We start from the raw sequence: 23,210 nt of genomic DNA, 5'->3' as shown, positions 1-23,210 counted from the left end.
CGAGAGTATCTCCTATCATTAACTGGGGCCACCCCCAGGTCCTAAGCCCATAACCCTAGGTGGCGACTCCACACTCTTTCTGTATGATCCCAATCCCCCGTATTGGATCATCATTAAATCTCGTCTTTATGACGAACCTAGTACACCTACGAAATAGGCCTCCACGTATTTCTAAGCGGTGATACGGTGGTGTGGGACCTGCAGTAGCACACACAAAAGCACTCCCACCTTATCCACCAAAGGATATCAAGAGAGAGGATAGAAGCCCGAATCCCGGAGACCTTCCCCCTGACAGGGATATCTCCAATCCGAGGCCATTGTCAACAAAGGAAAACTACTATGAGTGTCAAAGATAAGTAGATAGGTGGCAGCCTCCTTCATTAATGATATTAGATGAGAGCTTTGTGAGAATTAATGATAGTAGATAAAAGTTTGGTGGGAGGAAGACTTTACTCTTCTCCACATCCTCTATATAAGGTGTAAGGGCTTTAGAGTTCAATATAAGAAGAAGACCAAGAAACAATATTCTTCTCAACTCTCTTCTCTCTTATTTCTTCTCCCTTTCCTTCCTCTTCTCTAATTTGGTTTCAGGATTCTAGACCTGTAATATCGTATCAGAGTGATTGTAATCAAACTGGATTTTCTCATCTCTTCTCTGTTGATCTTTAATTTATTTTAAAACCCTTTGGTAAGCAGCCACCTTTTGTTGCACATATTATGTCTTAAATACTCCATCTCTCATCAATAGATTGCTGGTATTCTACTTACATAATTATCTACAATTGCTAATTTGAAGATCTATGGAGCAAGGGTCAATTATTTTTCTTTGCAAAAATTAATTTTTCAGGAAACCCCCAATAAAATTGATGTTTTATGGATGCTTCCTGGTTGCTTGTTCCTTTGATCACATGGGTATTTTATGCATGGATGTCGCTATTCTATGTTAAATCTACATAATTTGTTACTTTTTCAGCCAGGTGACATCGATTTTTTGCTTCTTCCTCAATACCCTGCAAGTTTGATTTTTGGTTCTGAATAAATGGTTGCTACCTTGTTGCTTTGTGAAGCATACTATATTGTTGGTTCCTTATTACAACCTTACATCAGTTCTCTATTGTTGCCTCTATTGATCTTGTCTTACAAGGTCAATTCCTTGGGTTTTTCAACATCTTGCAAATATGTTCAGAAACTAATGCCTACAAAGGTTATTCATGACTATGCGCTTAAGGCTTATATAGGTCATGTGATGGACACCTAACCTATATGAAGAGGTAAATTTCTAAATTAGGTTCAAAGGGTACAAACGAAGTCACTTGATGACCTGTCTAGTACTACTAATTAAGTGCTCATTTTGGGTAGATGAAAAAGTAGTACCATCTCATTTTGGGTAAATGAAAAAGTAGCATCACCACAAAGAAAAGAGCATAAATTATAGATTCTTAATTAAGCGAAATTTCATAAAATGTGAGGGGTGTGTTAACTGTGGTGCATACTATACGCTGACCTAAGTGGGAATAGAAGATGTGACCGCTTACCGATGAGAATTTTAAAGGTGAATTCTCTAAATATTCATGAGATCAAAATAGGTGACAAGGCCTGGAACAAACATCCTACTTTTGTCATGAAAAAGAAAATATCAAACGTCAACTGGTAGAATATGGATGATAAGCCAACCAGCTATGACAAAAAGGAAAGTTTAAGAAGTACTTTGTAACGTATTTCATCAGACCTAGTGTAGATTCAAGTCCTGAAGACATCTATAACAATGAGCCCTACTATGTTTAATATACTTAATATTATGTTTGTTTTATCGACATTTTTTTAAACTTGTGGGGGAATTATTGCATTTTATATTATAAATATATAAAGTTTATATTATAAATATATAAACGTTACTTTAGTACACTTTCAAAGTTTCAAAAAGTCTAAAACCTTTTCCCCCCTTTTTTTATTTTTTAAATAAGTTTGTACACAAATAAGGACAACTTGCAAAAAGCTAAAGTATAACTCTTTGAAATTTAATCCCACATTGATTTTGAAGGAAAGGTATGAAGGACCTATGAGTAGAATTGTTTCCTAAGGGTGCAAGCCATTTGGAGAGTAACTCTCCCTTCTCATGTGTGTGTGTGTGTGTGTGGGGGGGGGGGGAGGGGAGGTCTCCGGAAGTGCTTTTGAGCGTGCGCCCGCCGAACCACCTGAGCCAAGTCGGGAATGGTGATCCCTCATCAATATTCCTGTATTTCTTTGGAAAAGGATCACATAATCCCTATATGACTACGCCTGGGAAGGGGGATATTTTCACGGCCTTGCCTTCGATTCTTGGATGGTTCTCATAAATTCTACAAATGGTGTTATACACCAATCCCTCATCCATGATCCTAGAAGGGTCTCCTCTGGTGTTCAAGCTCACCTTATCCCCTTTAGAGGATACCCTAACGATATCCTAAAGATAGTTCTCAATTTCAATATCGAACCTGATGTAGACTCCTTTAACATAACTCTTAATGATGGGTTCTTCACCAATTGTTCAATATAAATGATGTGGCTTTTATACTCTTCGGTGTTTTCCATCACTAGTTATTTCTTATGAAGCGCTTGAAACACCATTGTATATGCGATGGTAGCTATTCCAACGGTTCTCCTGAGTAGGACGGGCTTCAATTTTTTGCTTTTGCCAATTTGTTGTTCACTTTGAGACACAAGCAAGGGAAATGCTGAAAGGAATTCGAAAGGCAAGACAATTAGGAGTCACAACCGTCACCAATTGGGACTGATTCAGTCTAATGGAGTTATTGGATCAGAACATGGGGGTAATGGCCTCGAGAAATTTTACTTCTCAATTGGACATCAAGAAATAATTAAATGATTCTCCACTGTTGACTGTTATAAAGCTGGAACGGTAAGGTAAGGATTGAAAATTAATATGACTAGTTAATATAGGTTCCTTTCTTTTTTTTCTTTTGAAATATTTTTACTATCACAAAAAGTAAAGACCTACATAGCCTAAGGGTGTTAATCAATTCAATTTCAGTGTACACGGTTCGGTTCGATTCAATGCAATTTTTTTAATGGATCATTTAATAAATAATTTTATATACTAAAATCAAAACCATTTATAAGCGGTTTCAATTTAAACAATTTTCTTATGTTTTTTAATTTTTTTAATCCAAACAGCTTCTTTTACCTTCGAAATTTTAAGTGAAATAGATGTAACATTTAATTGGATTATTTATTATTATATATTTTTCTCAATAATTGTTTAATATAAACTTAAATTTTTTTTATTAAAATATATGTAAACTTAATGTTGAATAACTTAAACTTACTATGTATATCAATTTAACAGTTTATTTTAACAATTTATTTAAACATTTTAAACTTTAAAACTGAAACCAAATCACAATTTCAATTTAAAACCAAAACTGAACCATTTAATAACCAATTTCATAGATTCAATAAAAACAGTACTATACGATTGCAATTTCAAATCACATCCTTAAACCTTGGTTTTCCAAAATATGTTTTGCTATGTGACAGAACTCTTGACAAAACAAAACTGAAACTTGGCATGAGTAGAGACCTAGAGGTTTCCATAAAGCCCATCATATGCCTCATGGACGGTTACTGGCTTTTAAAGAGGATGCATAAGAAAGGTGAAAGAGAGGCCTTGACAGCATGCCCTTTCTTTTCCCTCCCTCTATTTATTTTACGAGGAAAAGGAAAAAAGAAAAAAGAAGTTACAATAGCAAAACATCCTAAAAACCTAATCAGAGTATTTACATGTGGTACACACTTATACCAACTATGAACAATGGACCCTCTGGAAAAGACCAACTAAAAGATACACTTGTAAAGGAACGAAGGAATGAAATGAAAAGTGTCAAAAAGACATTCTGTCTGCCGGGGGATGATGTTGTTGGAAGCATTCGTAGTCCTAAATAAAGTCATAGTCACTTCCAAAAGGCTCCAAGTCCGGATGTGTGCTGCCCCCAGGCCTCCTTGGGTCTCTGCAAAGAATTTGCAAGGAAATGGGAAAGAAGTGTCCCAACGATTCAAGCCACCACATAGAGCATTTCAGAATATCAGAGATGGTAAAACCAAAAACAACTAAAACTTCACAAGTCATCTTGGATTAAGCCTGATGCCAACTCAATTACATTACAGCATTACAGCATCACAGGTGCACATATATTATTCACTAATTCCATGACATCATTGAACCATTAGGAGACCTAGAAGCATTAGAAACCTTGAAGATGATTTCAAATTAGCAACAGATGATTGGCTGACACATTCTGGTCATTCTGTTACCCTTTTTTTATCACCTCTTTTTACCAACATCTAATGAAGTCTCCCTAAAAATTAACATGAATGGACACTTCTCAAACCTCACTTTACAAGCACACTAATAATAGGGTGTGTAATTTCACATCTACATGTAAACCTTTTTTTTTTTTTTTTTTTTTTTTTTTGCGTGCTTGTGTTTTTCTTCCTCCCAACTCCATTGCTGGCATGAAACCCTTACCTGCTCTTTGTTTCAGAATTGGACCTTTTCCAACTCACCTCCCTTGTCTCTGACCAGCGATGCCTAATCCTCTATTACTGCAACCATGGCAAAGAAATTTCCAAGAAGACAAAGCACTTGACCAGTGCTAGGAAAGAAAATTTCAGATCATCTTCCTCAATGAAAAGAGATTCCAAAGTGGAGAAGGGGTTCGATCTGGCTTCAACGAGGCTTGGCTTATTGGAACCGAATGCAGATATCAGCAGGAATTTCCGTTTTGGCATCAGTAGCAGTTTAGGGCTATTGAAAGACAAAGAACCAACTGGCATTAGTTCTCGGCAGGTTGCTGTCACCAAATTGAAGATAAAAAGTCACCGGAATTGGTACAGAAACAGATAGCAGGAGCAACTGGGATGGCATGAAAGTCGGGATTTTGTTTGCAGATGTGAGGGCTATTGATCTGATCTTGCAAGAAGCCAAGCCCCGGTTTGTGGAAAAATTCTCTGGAAACGCTCTTACACGACCCGACTGTGGTTTGGGCTACCCCTGAAATCACGACGACTTGTGCAGCAGCAAATGAGCTCCTCAATTTCAGTTCTTATCTGTTCCTGATAGGCTGCTACTTCCCACTATGGCAGAGGGAGCCACAGGGGAGGAGAGAGGGAGGGCAGTGGAGCCGGAGGAGATGGAGACAAAGAGGACGACGACGATGACGACGAAGAGGAGAGAGGATGACGGAAAAAAAATAATAACAATAATTATTTTAAAAGGTTAATAAGTGTTATGGGGTGAAAATAAGTCCAGTTACAACCGGGTTGGTTACAAACAACTTTCCCCTAATAATAACAAGAACTATATATATATATATATATATATATATTTTGGGAGGGGGTTTGCTGAGACCCGAAAATGGAAACTGCAGTCAAAATTTACAGCTTGATTGGATCTTGAAATTTTTTTGCATAATAGGTAGCTCAACATTTGAAGTAGTTAAAGCAATACCTTATGAAACGGTTTGGCTTTTAACCAGGAACACCAGTTGGGCCATAAGGATCAAAACGAGCACCTGGTGGAACACCCCTGTTCCAACCAACATTTTATACATAAGAAGGCATAAAAATGCATTCAACTCAACTCAACTCAGCCTTATTCCAACTAAATGCGGTCGGCTACATGGATCCCTTCCTACCAATCAGCTCTATTCAAAACCATAATTGTAACAAGACCTAAGTTCATGTGTGTATGCATTTGAAAAGGAATATAAATGGATAAAAAAACTTAAAATACTCACGGAGCTCCACCGGGAAATCCAGGCCGTCCATCCACCCCACCAAACCAGCGTGGATCATTTGGACCTATTAACAACAGAATAACAGCTGTAATCATGAAGGGGGAAAACATGTGCTTCCCAACCAAATAATGTGTAAACTGGCTGACAAACCTAGAAGCATGCCTCCACCACCGTCATTGTGCCTAAAAATGGATAACAGGTATTAAATTTTGAAAAGAACCAAAGTGAAAAGTAAGATGGATCAAAAGAGACAGAAAAAGAACATGGGATGGAGCACTGCTTTCATGGACTGGCGGACCACAATCGGCCGTCGACCATTTTTGGTGGAACTATCCATCCCAGGGTGCTTACTGCTTATCCTTTGAAAACCATTGCAAAGTCAGCATACCACCTGGTCTGAGCCATCAAATGATTCAGATTGTTCGAATGGAACGGTTCTACTAGTGAATTCATGCGATTGGGGATTAACGAACTCAGGATGTGGGGAAAGAGAGGTGCACCTGACCATTTGGCATGCTGGTCATACTTAAGTCCTACATTTCTCAGTAGATATCTCAACTTAGTTACATTTTTTATTTATCTTTTATTTTTTAATGTTAAAGACTGTTCAGATGGAGGACCGCCGAACTGCCAACCAACAATTCAGAACAGATCAATGCCCAGTCTGTTTTAAAAGCAGTGCATGGCAGGAGGAGGAGAACCACCTGGTGCCAGGGAAAATTCCAGCTCCAACGCCTGGGACAAGATCACTTTCACCGAATGGAGGAACTGGAGGATCCACAAGACTGCAAGCACAACAGCAGCAGCTGTGAGCTGCATACAGGATAAACAATACCACAAAAAAAGTTTCACCAATCTCCACATGAAGGTAAGTGATAGCGTTAACTACTTAAATTAGAACACTTGCCCTAACAAAACTATTTTCTGGGGTTTGGCAATGGTATGATTCTTAAAAACATTTTTCTTTCTTTGTTAATCCAATTTCCCAATCTATTCATTCCATGTTCCATATCTTAAATACAATTTATGCCCGGTCGTTTGTAAAATCATTGCATGGAAGGCTATTAAGGAGGTGGTGGCCAACCTGCCAGGGAACATTCCAGCTCCACCTCCTGGGATAAGATCACTTTCACCAACTGGAGGAACTGGAGGAACTGGAGGATGCACAAGACTGCATTCACAACAGCAGCAGAGATGAGCTGCATACAGGATAAACCATACCAAGAAAATATTTCACCAATCTCCACACAAGGTAAGCAATTGTGTAACTACTTTAAATAATGCCACCCACAACAAAACTATTTACTTCTGTTTGGCAAGGGTGAGTTTCTTAACAATATTAATATATATATATATATATATATATATTTTTGTTAATCCAATTTCCCACTCCATTCATTGTTACACCCGTGCCCTAATCCGGTCTAATTTGAAACTGTTGCAACAGGCCTCGGATCGGAGATCGGAAGTACGACCAGGTTTTGGCTCACGGCTGCGCATTGCCGAAGGGGAAAGGATGACCCCACATGTTCGTGCATTGCATGCCTATCTAACTGGAGGGGATTCATACCTTCCGATCCCAGACGGTAAGTGACCCGACTCCCCACACTTGATTTCCGACACGCGTCATAATTGCCGAAAGGACTTGTGCATGTCCGAAGGCAGCCACCCGTGCGAGGCCAACCATAAGACAGCAGGCTGTCAAGACAGTAGGCTGTCTTGGCCACCGGAAACAAGCCAACAGAAGAAGCCTGGGCCTGAATCCGGTGCCTATTTCCGGTGGGTTGACAGGTTGCTGTCAAGGTTCCGATGCCCGTGGTTCCCGCCACTCGCATCGTAAATGGTTCCGGATGATCCCAAATCATCCTCCACATTTTCCTCTTGATGTGGGCACCTTATGGACCTAAATGTGCAGGTTCTCGTGCCCCAAATTTTAATTTAACACGATTGGTTCAAAAGAGGTCCAAACCAAATAGACCCTTGAGGCCAACTTAAGTTATAAGCTGGGAAATAAGGATTCATTTCCTCATTTCCCTTGTGCCCAACGTAGGAGAGGAGAGAAAGAGGAGAGGAAGGAAGAAGAAGAGGAAGAAGGAGAAGGTTGGAGGCTTACCTTGGTGCCGGTTGCCACCTTGCTGCCAGAATCGCTGCTGGAGGTAAGTACAACCTCCCATGCCACTCCCTCTCTTCATTTTGACCTAGACAAAGCTAGGTATGGATAGAATCTTGGTGTACACACCATGTTAAGGTTGTAGGATGGGTGTTCTACCCTCCCGGTGTTGTTGCCGAGCTCGAACCAAACCCAGTGAACTCCAGCAACATGTAATGCCAAAAGACCAACTAGGGTTTCGATCGTTCTATCGCCGTATCTCCCAAACGGCTTAGTGGAATTGGAATTTTCTTGGCTTAGAATGATGTTAGGAACATCCCCTACAAACTCCACGGAACAAATCCCGGCAATCGGGCCCCAAGCCGAAAAGCCCCAAATTGTTGAACTACCTTGTACCACCACTGAAAACAGCCCACCGGATCCACTAGGTCTGTTTTTGGTGGCATATTTCCAGTGGACATAGAGCCTAATGTGCTCTCTGTCACCTCCATTGGAAACAGGTCTTATATTTTCGGTGAAAATGCCTTGTTTCCGGTGGTTGTTTCCGGTGACATTACTATTATTGGGAGACAGTGTCTGTACATTTTGGGGGTGACTTGTGTAGGTCCCTCCCGATGTTCCCGACGCGTATTGATGTACGATTCCCTTTGTGTCTAGGACAATGACGCGCATGTGCCCCGAAGTCAGAATTGATTTGATTGATCGGTGGCCTTACTTAAACCCTAAACCAAACAAATATCAACAAGGTGAGGGATGGACTATGTTTATTTCTAAATGTTTATTATCATTAAATTGCTCACATGTTTAGAATTGTATGTTTAATTGTAATTATTCAAATACGATTATAATATGCTACATTGTCCTTTTACGATTTTGATATGAGTTGTATGGAAATATATAACGGGATCTGGTGTGGCCGATGTGATACCGGTACCTTGATCGCCATGTGTTTGGATGTGTGTGACGGAATCCAGTGTGGCCAAGGTGGTACCAGTGTCGTGATTGTTGTATGTATGTTGCATTCATGCATTGATTATGTGCATTAGAGTTAGTTGTAGTCGCGGGTTATACTTTGTGGCCAAGGTCTCGCTGGTATCGTGTACCTTGGGACTGCATTTGGAAATGGATACACTTCATGGCCGAGGTCTTGCCAGTGTTGTATAGTCCATACTCAACTGTGATATGTATGTTAGATTAGGTAAACGGTCTTCGGTTACACTTTGTGGCCAAGGTCTCTCTGGTATCGTGTACCTGGAACTGTATTTGGAGATGAATTACACTTTGTGGCCGAGGTCTCTCCGGTATTGTGTAATCCATACTAACTGTATCATTATGAAAGCATGTAGTATATATGTGGTTAGGTATCACTCCCTATGCTACGTATCGTTGCCAACAGGGGTTGAGGTGTTAGATAACCCATTGTGGTACGTTTGATGTGTCTTTCCAAAGTGCCACTCCCGCTGTACAATGTAATTTGTTGTCGGAGGCGAAAACCTGTCCGACGTGGCCGATGTGTTACCAGTGTCGTGACTGCCAGGAGGGGATTATCAGGGGTTTACTGGATGACCCATGGACGGATACGGGGATCGGCAGGTTTCTAATCATGGCTAGGGTTTGTATCGCTAAGTAGTCGATGTCATTTGAAGACGAGGGATACAGCCTAATACGCCGTAGTAGCATTTACCAGACTTAGTTTGTATTGTTAGGTGGATAATAAACAAATGAACTGCATCACGAGCATCATGGACTATGTGTTTTAATTTCCGCAATCATGCATCATAAATTATTACTGCTATTATCTTGCTTGCATGTGCTTACCCCACCCCTCACTGAGCGAGTTGGAAAGGTCACCCCACGTATACACCCCTTTTTAGATGATGATGCAGGTACCGTGGTGCCAATGGGGGGTGACCCAGCATCTTCTAGGTCGGAGTATGGTGTGAGCAACTGGTGGATGCCAGAAGCGGAGCAAGATCAGGCCTGTGCTTGCGATCACTGTGCTTACGCCGCACCGTGAGATTGTACATCATATTTTGATACTTTTGGATATAATTGTGGATTGTATATTTTCTTGAGATTATATTATATGTCATGGATGAATGTAACAGAATAACTCGGTTGTTGCTATTATATTACCATTAGATGTTTTCCCATTTTATCTATAATTCCGCTACTATACTCTGATTCCGTTGCTTATGTTGGTTTGAGTTGTGAGATTTTGAAAATGTTAAAGTACTGCTATCAAAGATCTTAGTAGGTTGTAAGACAGGTACGTGTCTTACTCACACCGCCGGTATTCCTAATGGTAAATTGGGTCTACTGGGAGTGGGGTGTGACAGCTATGGTATCAGAGCGCGATGCTCTGGCTTAGCTCATAATCTTAGCCAAACCATGATTTTGGAGAAACTAGAATTAAATAAAAATCTCAAGACAACAATAATAAAAATTGTATAATTAAGAGACAAGCATGGGTGTTAAAACCATTTCATTATAATAAAGAATTTGAATACATAGCTTACACCTTCATAAGAAAAATGTACTAAAAGCAGGAAATCCTAACTAGCCTAAGTCTAGGAAATTAAACAACTGAAACAAATAACATAATGTAAAGTTCAACTAAACCTAAAACATCAAACTCAAATAAAACATGGAAAGGGAAATCCTAAAAGCTATAGTGGCTTGCCACTACTCTTCTACTCTTGCCACTACTGTTGTTGGTTCTGTCCTTGGCCCTGAGCCTAGCTTGGACCATGCATTCCTGGAGGAGGCACCGGAATACCGAGATGGAAGACCATCGCCTGTATCTGTGCCTCTAGGGAGGCCACTCTATTATCCATGAGATAAGTCTTGTCCATGCTCTCGAGGCGGTTGTCTATGCTCCTCATCAGTAACATAGTGGTATCTAGAAGGGCTATAACATTATTGAGACCGTAAGGCCTCACACCCCTAGTACTCTGGGATATAAAAGCTTCTATAGAACCCATAGCCTGGGGATCAGGTGGTGGAGCCCCACCAACCCCAGCAACTTCTCCTCCTACACCACCAACATCATCGGCACCGCCACCCTCTACCTCCATAGGCTGTTGACCTTCTCCTGGAACAGGAGTCACCTCCCGTAGATCTATGGTCATCTTCCTTGGAAAATCTTGGTTGAAGTCTATGACCTCTTCACCCAAGCATGCCTCACCCTCCAAGTCCACCCCAAAGCGGCGGAAGATGTCAGTCAATATCCTCCCGTAGCATAGGTTCCCTACTCGGCGATCCTGCCCTTTAGACCAAATTACCATGGTCCACATTAGGAGGAAAGGCAGATGAATCTGAGCCCCCATGTACACGCAGTATGTCACATAGGCTTGCAGGGCGGATACCTTATTATAATGTCCACATGTGGGGAGGACATTCAGCTAAATCGCACGGCAAACAACCTTTGGAGTAGCAAAATAGTTGACTGAACGGTTCCATCCCTCCGCTTCCTTAGTCAGCATGTCATTGATCTTTTGGAAGGTATCGGGATTCTAAAATTCATATGCCGGAGTTCGAGGTGGGCAGTACACCAGGTCGTAGGCATTGCTAACCATCAGAATATTGGCCAACTGCCCCATGTCAAAGGAGATCTCCACCCCCTTATATAGGAGGTGATCCGCATCTCTTCGGTACCCCAGTTCACGCATTCCATGTTGGAGTATAATAGCCTGACCAGGGTGGAGTAGTAGTATCTGTTGGGTTTCAGGATGCGGTACCACCCGATCTCAAATCATTGACGAATACAGAACGCGCAGAAGTCATTAGTCCTCACATAGACTCCCGGGTCTACATTACGGCGCTCAAAGAATTCCCAACGGTCTCGCTCAACCACAGAGCGGAACAAAATGAGGTTGAACTGCTCAGCGGCATCTTGCTCCTCTTGTATAAGAGCACGTCGGGTATACACATGGCGTCCAGACATCGTAGCAAGATGATTCCTAAGGATTTGGAATGGAAAACCTAGTTAAATGGCTGAATGCAAAACTCACAGAGAAGAAAATCACAAAAACTAGGTTACAGAGAGAAAACATACCTTGAATGCGAATGCGACGCCGATCGATCGCGAAATAGCGAGAGGTAGGTAGGTAATGGGTAACAAAAGACTCCTTGGCCGTTTCCACACCTTTCTCACAAGAGTAAATAGGGTTTTGTGTGAATAAGCCGAGACCCGAGCCTATTTATGGCCGATTTAATGCCACCAGAAACAGCCCACCGGAAACATTGGGCATGCTTCTGGTGTCTGTTTTTGGTGAAGAGAAAAGTGAGATTTTGGCCTCTGTTTTACCCACCGGAAATACCACTGATATTTCCGGTAGGTTAAACCATATTTCCAGTGGTTTGACTCCCTGTTTCCGATGGACTCTTTTGAAAAATAAATCATGTTATTTTTCAAATCTAAATTTTATTTGGTTCCTTTGATGGTGTGCCTCTTTGGGATATGTGCGTGATCGGATCCTAATATGTGCGGACCCCACTTATGCCCTAACCCTAATCTTGACTATCGTATGTGTGGGAACCATTATGCATGCATGTGTTCTAATTACATACAACCTCGTTTATGCATGTGCACTAATCGGATTCCTTCGCAGGAATCATGTCACGTCGGAACACCCGATCCTAATCCCAATCACGCCAGTCGCCTCCCGCTTCCTTTACACGGAATCAGGGTAGACCCCGCAATGCACCTCCGGCTCCACCTGTACTTACAGCCCAGGATGTGGCATCCATCATGAATAACATGATGTGGGAAGTGGAAGAAAGGAAAAACCAGTTTATGGCCGGGATCGATAATAGAATCCAAGCGGTAATGGAAGCCCGTAATGCACCGCCCGCACCTCCTACTCCACCGGCACCCATTCTAATACCCGCTGGATCGGCTACCCTCCAAACATTTGGTGGGGCATAAGTACATGGGCATGTGCAAGCCCCGATGCCAGAACAAGCTCAAGCCCATGTAGAGGACTAGACAGACTTGAGAAAAATGATGGAGAAGTTTCAATAGCTTAGGCCCCCATGTTTCTGAAAGGTAGGGCAAGACCCATTGTATCCATTAAGATGGATTGGTGGAATGGAGAAGGCTTTTAAACTAATGGGCTGCACTGATGAGCAGAAAATTTTGTGTGCGGGCTATCAGTTACAAAATGAAGCAGATGATTGGTGGAGTGCCACCGAGCCTATTCTGAGGGCTAGTAACCCGAACCGTACTTGGGCAGACTTCAAAGGGGCCTTCTTTGAGAACTATTTTCCGGAAAGCTTCCAGGATAGGAGGGAGAGTGAGTTCTCTCAGTTGGTTAAAGGTTACCGGTCTGTGCTCGAGTATCAGCAATGCTTCAAGGAGCTATTCCATTTTGCTCCTAAGCATCTTAAAGGTGCTAGAGCCAAGGCGAAGAAGTTTGAGAAAGGGTTGAGGCCAGGTATTGGGTCAACCATTGTGGGGTTGAAACTGCAAACCTATGCTGAGGTGGTCCTAGTGGCCAAGTCTATTGAAGACCGGCATAAGGATAACTACACGGCTAAGCAAGGAACGGGAAAGAGGTCAATGGGATCTACTGATTCTAGGGGAGGCAGCAAACCTTTCCGAATGCCTTATGTCAATCCAACTCCAGTGCAATTTAAGAGGCCTGATGCTAGTCAGACTTCCCAGCCCTCTCGATCTAGTGTTGTATCTCAGTCTTCGGGATCGAGCCCGAGATGCTTTCATCGTGATCAATCGGGCCACATGGTGAGGACATGCCCCCACTGAAGGCCAGGTGATGCACCCTACACTATGCCACCTAGGCCCCAACAGACATATTCAGCCCCTAGACCAGCACAGCCCCTATAGGGCCAGAGACCACAAGGCAAAGTGTTTGCTATGACTGCAGAAGATGCTGAGGCTGCACCCAGTGCAGTGACAAGTACATTATTGATATCATTATTGCCTGCACATGTATTATTTGACTCAGGAGCCTCGCATTCGTTCGTGTCATCAGCATTTGCACAAAAGAAAAAAATTCCACCCAAGGGACTGACTCAATGTTTGGATGTGAGCACCCCTACCGAAAGCGTAGTGGGTTTGAACTTTGAACTGTGTTTATGAGCCTTGCCCAATGACCATAGGTGATCATGAGTTGAATGCTCACTTGATCGAGTTGGATATGACCGACTTCAACGTGATTTTAGGAATGAACTAGTTGTCTGCATATAGAGCCAGTGTGCTATGTGCAAAGAAGGCTATCATTTTCAGACCTCGTGATAATGATGAGTGCATAGCAGGCTATCATTTTCAGACCTCGTGATAATGATGAGTTTGTGTTCCAAGGGGATAAGCCAAGAAACCCAAGAAAGTTATCATATCCGTACTCCGGATGAAGAAGCTACTGGGCAAGGGATGTCAAGGATACTTAACATCTATGATGGATACTAAGATGGAGATTAGGCCATTGACCGAACTAGATGTGGTGAGGGAATTTCCCGATGTATTCCTGGATGACTTGACAGGTTTGCCACCGGACCGAGAGACGGAATTTGCTATAAACCTACTCCCCGGCTCGACACCAGTGTCAAAGGCCCCTTACCGCATGGCCCCCACAGAGTTGAAGGAATTGCAGGTGCAACTTCAAGACCTTCTGAAGAAGGGATTCATTAGACCTAGAGTGTCTCCATGGGGAGCACCGCTATTGTTCGTCAAGAAGAAAGACGGAAGTATGAGATTGTGTATCAATTACCGGGAGCTTAATAAACTAACCATTAAGAACCGGTATCCTTTGCTAAGGATAGATGATTTGTTTGATCAGTTGCAGGGTGCCAAAGTGTTCTCCAAGATCGACCTTAGATTGGGCTACCACCAGCTCAGGATTAAGGATAGTGATGTCAGTAAGACATCCTTCAAATCAAGGTATGGACATTACGAGTTATTGGTAATGTCATTTGGGTTGACCAATGCATTGGCTACATTTATGGATATGATGAACCGGGTATTCCAGGATGTCTTAGATAAGTTTGTGATAGTATTCATTAATGATATTTTGGTCTACTCCAAGAGTAAAGAGGAACATATTGTTCACCTGAGGTTAGTACTGCAATGTCTGAGAGAGAGATGACTCTATGCCAAATTCAGCAAGTGTGAGTTTTGGTCGTCACAAGTGGCATTCCTAGGCCACATTGTTTCGGCCAAGGGTATAGAGGTTGACCCAGGCAAAGTGAAGGCAGTTCTAGAATGGGAGACTCCCAAGAGTGTGGCAGACATACGTAGTTTTTCTGGGATTGCCCAGATACTACAGGAGGTTTATCGAGAACTTCTCCCGCATTACTACTCCGATGACTCAACTCACAAGGGTGTAAAATTTGAGTGGTCTGATGCTTGTTAGAAGAGCTTCAAGGAGCTAAGGCAAAGTTGGTATCAGCTCAAGTTTTGACTATCCCTACTGGTACAGGTGGTATGATTGTTTATAGTGATGCCTCCAAGCTGGGATTGGGTTGTGTATTGATGCAGCACGGGAAAGTCGTTGCTTATGCATTCCGTCAGTTGAAGGATTATGAGAAGAACTACCCAACCTATGATTTGGAGTTGGCAGTCATGATTTTTGCATTGAAAATCTGGAGACACTACCTGTATGATGAGAAGAGAGATCTTTAGTAACCATAAAACCTCAAGTACTTCTTCACCCAAAAAAGAACTCAACATAAGATAGCGGTATTGGTTAGAGCTGATGAAGGATTATAATTGTACTATCCACTATCACCCAGGAAAGGCCAATATAGTAGTTGATGCACTTAGTCGAAAATCCCAATCACTGACTCTTGCATCACTGACCACCAATGAGTATCTCCTGAAGGAAGCCAGGAAACTAGACTTTGAGCTATTAGTAGAGGGTGTCACCTTGTCACTATCGGCATTGGTGATACAGCCTAGTCTGGTGGATAGGATCACTGCCCCTCAGGTTATTGATGCAGAGTTACAGAAGCTGATAGTAGAATACCAAGGAACCCAAAAGGACCTAGATTTCTCTGACTGAAAGCGGGATTCTCAAGTTCAAAGGGAGGTTGTGTGTGCCAAGTGATGGTGATTTGAGAGACAGTTTTGAGAGAAGCACATAGCTCTCCATACTCCATTCACCTCGACAGCACTAAAATGTACAAGGACCTTAAAGGCTCCTACAGGTGGAAAGAAATGAAGAATGATGTGGCCACATATGTGTCCAGATACCTCACATGCCAGTAAGTCAAGGCTGAGAGAGAGGCCTCGTGGGTTATTACAATCCCTACCTATTCCGGAGTGGAAATAGGAGAATATTACTATGGACTTCGTCACAGGCCTACCCCGTACACAGAAGGGTATGGATGCCATTTGGGTAGTTGTGGACCGCTTGACTAAGGCAGCTCACTTTATCCCAATCAAGATTACATTTCTATGGACAAGTTGGCCAAGTTGTATGTCGATAACATTATCAGGTTGCATGGTGTACCAGTTAGTATCATCTCTGATTGAGATCCCAGGTTCACTTCCAAGTTTTGGACATGTGTGCAGAAGGCTATGGGCACACAGTTGGCTTTCAGCACTGCCTTTCACCCTCAGACCGATGGTCAGTCGGAGAGGACTATTCAAACATAGGAGGACCTACTCCAAGGATGTGCCTTAGATATGAGTTATAGTTGGGATGAGCACATATCCCTTATTGAGTTCTCCTACAACAACAGTTATCAGGCCACCATCGGAATGTCCCCATTCGAGGCACAGTATGGCAGGAAGTGCCGAACTCCACTCTATTGGGATGAGGTTGGTGAGCGGCACATTTTGGGTCCAGACTTGATACAGGCTACTAGTGAGAAGGTGAATGTGATCAGAGAAAGGATCAAGGCAGCTCAGTCCAGACAGAAAAGCTACGCGGATGTCAGGAGGAAGCACCTGGAGTTCGGTCTTGGAGATAAGGTGTTCTTGCAGATGCCCCTAGTTAAAGGGGTGATGCGGTTCGGCAAGAAGGGAAAGCTTAATCCAAGGTTCATGGGACCATATAATGTACTGGAGAGGATCGAACTGGTAGCTTACTGGATAGCTTTACCGCCAGAGTTGGAGGGTACACATGGTGTCTTCTATGTGTCTATGTTGAGGAAGTACATTTCTGACCCGACTCACGTCTTGACTTACATACCCCGTGAGTTGGATGAGGACTTTGCCTATGTGGAGTATCCGGAGAAGATTATTGATCGGAAGGATCATGTTCTTCGCAACCGCACCGTTTCCTTCGTCAAGGTGAAATGGATGAACCACCCCGAACAGGAAGCGTCTTGGGAGCGAGAAGAAATGATGAAGCAGTATCTTGGATTGTTTGATTTTCCAAGTATGTTCAATTTCGAGGACGAAATTCTTGTAAGGTGGGGGGGATGTTACACCTATGTCCTAATCCGGTCTAATTTGAAATTGTTGTGATAGGCTCGGATCGGAAGTACGATCGGGTTTTGGCTCACGGTTGTGCGTTGCCGAAGGGGTAAGGATGACCCCACATGTTCGTGCATTGCAAGCCTATCTAATTGGAGGGGATTCACACCTTCCGATCCCAAATGGTAAGTGACCCAACTCCCCACATTTGATTTTCAACACGCATCATAATTGCCAAAAAGCCTTGTGTATGTTCGAGGGCAGCCACTCTTACGAGGCCAGCCATAGGACAGCAGGCTGTCTTGGCCACCGAAAACAAGCCACCAGAAGCAGCCTGGGCCTGAATCCGATGCCTATTTTCGATCGATTGAAAGCCTGCTGTCAAGGTTCCAATGCCCGTGGTTCCCGCCACTCGCATCATAAATGGTTCCGGATGATCCCAAATCATCCTCCACATTTTCCTCTTGATGTGGGCACCTTATGGACCTACATGTGCTGGTTCTCGTGCCCCGAATTTCAATTTAACACGATTGGTTCAAAAGAGGTCCAAACCAAATAGACCCTTGAGGCCAACTTAAGTTATAAGTTGGGAAATGAGGATTCATTTCCTCATTTCCCATGTGTCCAATGTAGGAGATGAGAGAAAGAGGAGGAAGGAAGAAGAAGAGGAAGAAGGAGAAGGTTGGAGGCTTACCTTGGTGCTGGCTACCACCTTACTGCCTGAATCATTGTCGGAGGTAAGTACAACCTCCCATGCCACTCCCTCTCTTCATTTTGACCTAGACAAAGCTAGATATGGATAGAATCTTGGTGTATACACCATGTTAAGGTTGTAGGATGGGTGTTCTACCCTCCCGGTGTTGTTACCGAGCTCTAACCAAACCGAGTGAGCCGGCAACATGTAATACCAAAAGACCAACTAGGATTTTGATCGTTCGATCGACGTATCTCCCAAACGGCTCAGTGGAATTGATTTCTTAGCTTAGAATGATGCTAGGAACATCCCCTACAAACTCCACAGAACAAATCCCGATAATCGGGCCCCAAGCCGAAAAGCCCCAAATTATTGGACTGCCCTGTTCCACCACTGAAAACAGCCCATCGAATCCATTGGGTCTGTTTCCGATGGCATATTTCCGGTGGACATGGAGCCTAATATGCTCTCTTGTCACCTCCACTGGAAACAGGTCTGATATTTCTGGTGGTTATTTCCGGTGGCATTACTGTCATTGGGAGACAGTGTCTGTACATTTTGAGGGTGACTTGTGTAAGTCCCTCCCAATGTTCCCGACACGTACTAATGTACGATTCCCTTTGTGTCTAAGATAGTGACGTGCATGTGCCCCGAAGTCGGAATTGATTTGATTGATCGGTGGCCTTACTTGAACCCTAAACCAAACAAAGATCAACAAGGTGAGGGATAGACTGTGTTTATTTCTAAATTAACTTGCTCACATGTTTAGAATTGTATATTTAATTATAATTATTCAAATACGATTATGATATGCTACATTGTCATTTTACGATTTTGATATGAGTTGTATAGAAATATATGATAGGATCCAGTGTGGCCGAGGTGGTACTGGTACCATGATCGCCATGTGTTTGGATGTGTGTGAGACGGAATCCAGCGTGGCCGAGGTAGTACCGGTGCCATGATTGTCATATGTATGTTGCATTCAAACATTGATTATGTGCATTAGAGTTAGTTGTAGTCGCGGGTTACACTTTGTGGCCAATGTCTTGCTAGTATCGTGTACCCCGGGACTACATTTGGAAATGGATATGCTTCGTGGCCGAGGTCTTGCCGGTGTTGCATAGTCCATACTCAACTGTGATATGTATGCTAGATCAAGTAAACGGTCTCGAGTTACACTTTGTGGCCATGGTCTCTCTGGTATCGTGTACCGGGACTGTGTTTGGAGATGTATTACACTTTGTGGCCGAGGTCTCCCTGGTATCGTGTAATCCATACCAACTGTATCATTATGAAGGCATGTAGTATATATGTGGTTAGATATCACTCCCTATGCTATACACCCTTGCCAACAGGGGTTGAGATGTTGGACAATCCATTGTGGTATGTTTGAATGTCTTTCTGGAGTGCCACTCCCGCGGTACGATGTGATTGTTGCTGGAGGCAGGAATCTATCCGGCGTGGCCAATGTGTTACCGGTGTCGTGACTGCCAGGAGGGGGTTATCAGGGATTTGCTGGGTAACCCATGGATGCATAGGGTTTGTATCGCTGCATAGTTGATACCGTTTCCGAGACGAGGGATACAGCCTAATGCGTCGTAGTAGCATTTACCAGACTTATTTTGTATTGTTAGGTGAATAATAAATAAATGAACTGCATCACAAGCATCATGGACTGTGTTTAATTTTTGCAATCATGCATCATAAATTATTACTGCTATTATGTTGCTTGGATGTGCTTGCCCCACCCCTCACTGAACAAGTTGGAAAACTCACCCCACGTATACACCCCTATTTAGATGATGATGTAGGTACCGTAGTGCCAATGGCAGGTGATCCAGCATCTTCTGGGTCGGAGTATGGTGTGAGCGACTGGTGGATGCCAGAAGCGGAGGAGCACAATCAGGATTGTGCTTGCGATCACTGTGCTTACGCCGCACCGTGAGATTGTACATCATATTTTGATACTTTTGGATATAGTTGTGGATTGTATATTTTCTTGTAATTATATTATATGTCATGGATGAATGTAACAGAATAACTCAGTTATTGCTATGATATTACCATTAGATGTTTCCCCATTTTATCTATAATTCCGCTACTATAATCTGATTCCGCTACTTATGTTGATTTGTGTTGTGAGATTTTGAAAATGTTAAGGTACTGCCATCAGAGATCCTTATAGGTTGTAAGATAGGTACGTGTCTTACTCACACTGCCAGTATTCCTAATGGTAAATTGGGTCTACTGGGAGTGGGATGTGACATTTATACCATCTTCCATATCATAAAAATGATTACGGATACAACGAATAAAACTGAGACGGCGGGTTGTATGACCTTTTTCTTTTGATAAGTAAAACATTAATATCAAATTTTAAGAGGTTGAATGGGATTCTGCATAACTAGATTCACTCTGTTAAAAGAGAGTGAGTTCCCTTTTCATGTAAAATTTAGGCTACAATCTGCTGCTAAAATTTTTTTTTTTTTTTTTTTTTTTTTTTTTTTTTTTTTTTTGTGCGGGGGCGGGGTTGGGTAGTCACATGTCAGTCATGCCTTGGTTGTGCTTATATGTACAGTTCTGGTTAATCAGTCCTGGCCCTATACGGTTCCACCATTTTAAGGCCTTGACAAGAATCAGACCAGTTAACTAATTGGTCCTACTTGGAACCAGGACCAATTACTAATTGGTCTGGTTGGTTCCAGTTCTTAATCAGTTCAAAGACCAAAACACTGGACAATTAAGCCCCCGGAGTATTTTTTTTAGCTCATATATTGGGTCCATATACAATTTATGATAAAATTAGAGAAAAGAAAAGCTATGAAATTTAAATCCTGTGAAAGCAATGGACCCATTTAAAAATGAACACGGTTGACCTAATAGAGTGAAGAGTGAGTGAAAAACTTAACCACTCACATATATACCCCCCCCCCCCAAAAAAAAAAAGTAATTGGTTCCTATTCGACTCTTAAGTGGTTCATTGGATCAATCCTAGACTTCACTGTTTGAGTCCCATGACACGATCAAATGGACTTTTCCTACTCCTTTCATCTTAAACAAATTGTTGTTACATTGATCACCCCCCCCCACCCCCCAAAAAAAAAGTATTTTTAGGATGTGTATGTTTTTTTTTTTTTGGGTTGGGGGGGGGGGGCAAAGGGGAGGGAATGCCGGTAGAGGCAGCTTGTATAAGTTAACATCTTCTAAAACAATGATGCCATAATAGCAATATAGACATAACACTCACAGAATGCATCAGAATCGAACATAATTTACGAAATCCAGAACCACACATTCAGGTTAATCATACGACATGTTGGATTTTGTAGACTTACGATTTTGCAGCCTGTACAACAGAAAAACTAGCAAACTACTATCTATGGTTAAACTATAATGAAACAAACAGGAACCTTTATGAATTCAGAACAAAATATATCAGAACAAGAAGGAAAATTGAGAAATGTAGGAGATTTTGTATGAAACAATGCAGCTTCTAGGTAAATAAAAAGGGAAAGTGGCTACCATTACACTGCCATTCAAGAAAATATACACACACATGCATACACACCCATGAGTAAATGTTCTATATATCGCACAACCAGCCTCTCCGATTATCTTTCGATTTTGCAGCCTGTACAACAGAAAAACTAGCAAACTACTATCTATGGTTAAACTATAATGAAACAAACAGGAACCTTTATGAATTCAGAACAAAATATATCAGAACAAGAAGGAAAATTGAGTAATGTAGGAGATTTTGTATGAAACAATGCAGCTTCTAGGTAAATAAAAAGGGAAAGTGGCTACCATTACACTGCCATTCAAGAAAATATACACACACATGCATACACACCCATGAGTAAATGTTCTATATATCGCACAACCAGCCTCTCCGATTATCTTTAGATTTTTTTTTCCCTAGAAAGTTCCTTAAAATGATGAAAGTGATTATAAGCTTCACCACCAAAAACAAAGGAGTTTTGAGTATACAGCTAATGACCACTTCCTTTCAGCACCTCAGCAGCTTGCATACCCACAGCATTTCCTCCACTCTGCGAAAAATAACCTTAAGTGATCTAGCGTAGACCTACAGTTCAAGAGCCACCACGGCTATCCATGTTTTCCAATGAGTTCTTTATACTTCAAAACTAGAAAACAAATGACACTTTGACAATCAATCTCTTGCTCTGAACATAAGCCATGTGGGAAGATAGAAGTCCTATCAAAAATGTGTATTTGGGGAACTCCTACTATTAGAATTCAGAGGTCTAGGAATGACTGGCATTGTCATGAACCATAAATTTTTTCAACATATCAAAGGTAGCCTGGTGCCCCGGTCCTATCTCTGAACCACCATAACTGAGGCATATAAAATGAATTTGCGATTGCTTAACCAAAAAAAAATGAAATTGTCAATCTATCGTGAAATCTTGTGCCATCTCCTATTTACCTATATAACAATTTGTTGCCATATTTTGTGGATCTTTATTATTGTTAGTCATTGATTTACCCCATTACCATCTGGGTTAAACTTACAACCACAATGGTACCGGTAGAAACAATCCTGCACCACTTCACATAGGAAAAAGGTTTACTAATATCAGTATTAGACTACATGTTAGATTTATTAGATTAAATTGGACTTGATTCCGGAATAAATGGAATATGAAGACGTGTTTCCAGGATGAACAATATACGGGTTGAGAAGAGGGAGTTAGCAAAGTCGGACAAGGTTGGAACTTGGAATGAGCATTGGAACATGTATACAGCTCTCAAGGGATTCCCGTCGAATATCAAATTTTCCCTGGCTAGCGCCTGCGAAGTGTAGATATGGGTCTTCATTTTTCATCTTACCTATATTATAATTTGCCATATTTTGTGGATCTTTACTACTTTTGTCATCGTTTGGGGGATGGTTTACCCCATTACCCTCTGGGTTAAACTTACAATCACAATGGTACTGGTAAAAACAATCCTGCACCACTTCAGAAAGGGGAAAGTTTTACCATTATTATTATTATTATTTTTTTTTTTAGGAATAAATAATTAATTACCAAGGAAATAAGAATACACAAGGGGGAGAGGGGGAGAGGGGGAGGGAAGGCCCAAGCCAACAGGGAGAAGCCAACCTAGGGGGGAAGAAAAAGCAAAAAAAGCAATAAAGCAACAAGATAAACCAAACAAGCAAGACCAAAGGGGTAAAGCTAAAAAAAAGGAGGGGGGGGG

General features: G+C 42.0%; 1 protein-coding gene across 21 annotated transcripts in view; it reads right to left on the bottom strand.

Annotated features, from left to right (window-relative positions):
* Positions 1-3,475: 3,475 nt before the first annotated feature.
* Positions 3,476-23,210, bottom strand: part of LOC122061912 (probable proteasome inhibitor) — a 55,127-nt gene continuing 35,392 nt past the window's right edge. For 2 of the 21 annotated variants that reach the window (XM_042625479.1, XM_042625470.1), the window contains exons 5-10: positions 21,553-21,639; positions 6,880-6,966; positions 6,500-6,580; positions 5,946-5,977; positions 5,796-5,859; positions 3,476-4,007 (exon numbers count right to left, since the gene is read on the bottom strand). In XM_042625479.1, coding sequence (XP_042481413.1) covers positions 3,935-4,007; positions 5,796-5,859; positions 5,946-5,977; positions 6,500-6,580; positions 6,880-6,966; positions 21,553-21,639 — 424 coding nt within the window. In that variant the 3' untranslated portion in view covers positions 3,476-3,934. Of the gene's footprint in view, positions 4,008-5,506; positions 5,585-5,795; positions 5,860-5,945; positions 5,978-6,499; positions 6,581-6,879; positions 6,967-21,552; positions 21,640-23,210 lie in introns of all 21 variants that reach the window. The other 19 variants (XM_042625505.1, XM_042625496.1, XM_042625536.1 and 16 more) reach the window with 15 other exon arrangements.

This window comes from Macadamia integrifolia, chromosome 2 (genome assembly GCF_013358625.1).
Source record: "Macadamia integrifolia cultivar HAES 741 chromosome 2, SCU_Mint_v3, whole genome shotgun sequence".
NCBI lineage: Eukaryota > Viridiplantae > Streptophyta > Magnoliopsida > Proteales > Proteaceae > Macadamia > Macadamia integrifolia.
Note: the sequence above shows the minus strand (reverse complement) of the source record. Positions and strands in the feature narration are given on the sequence as shown.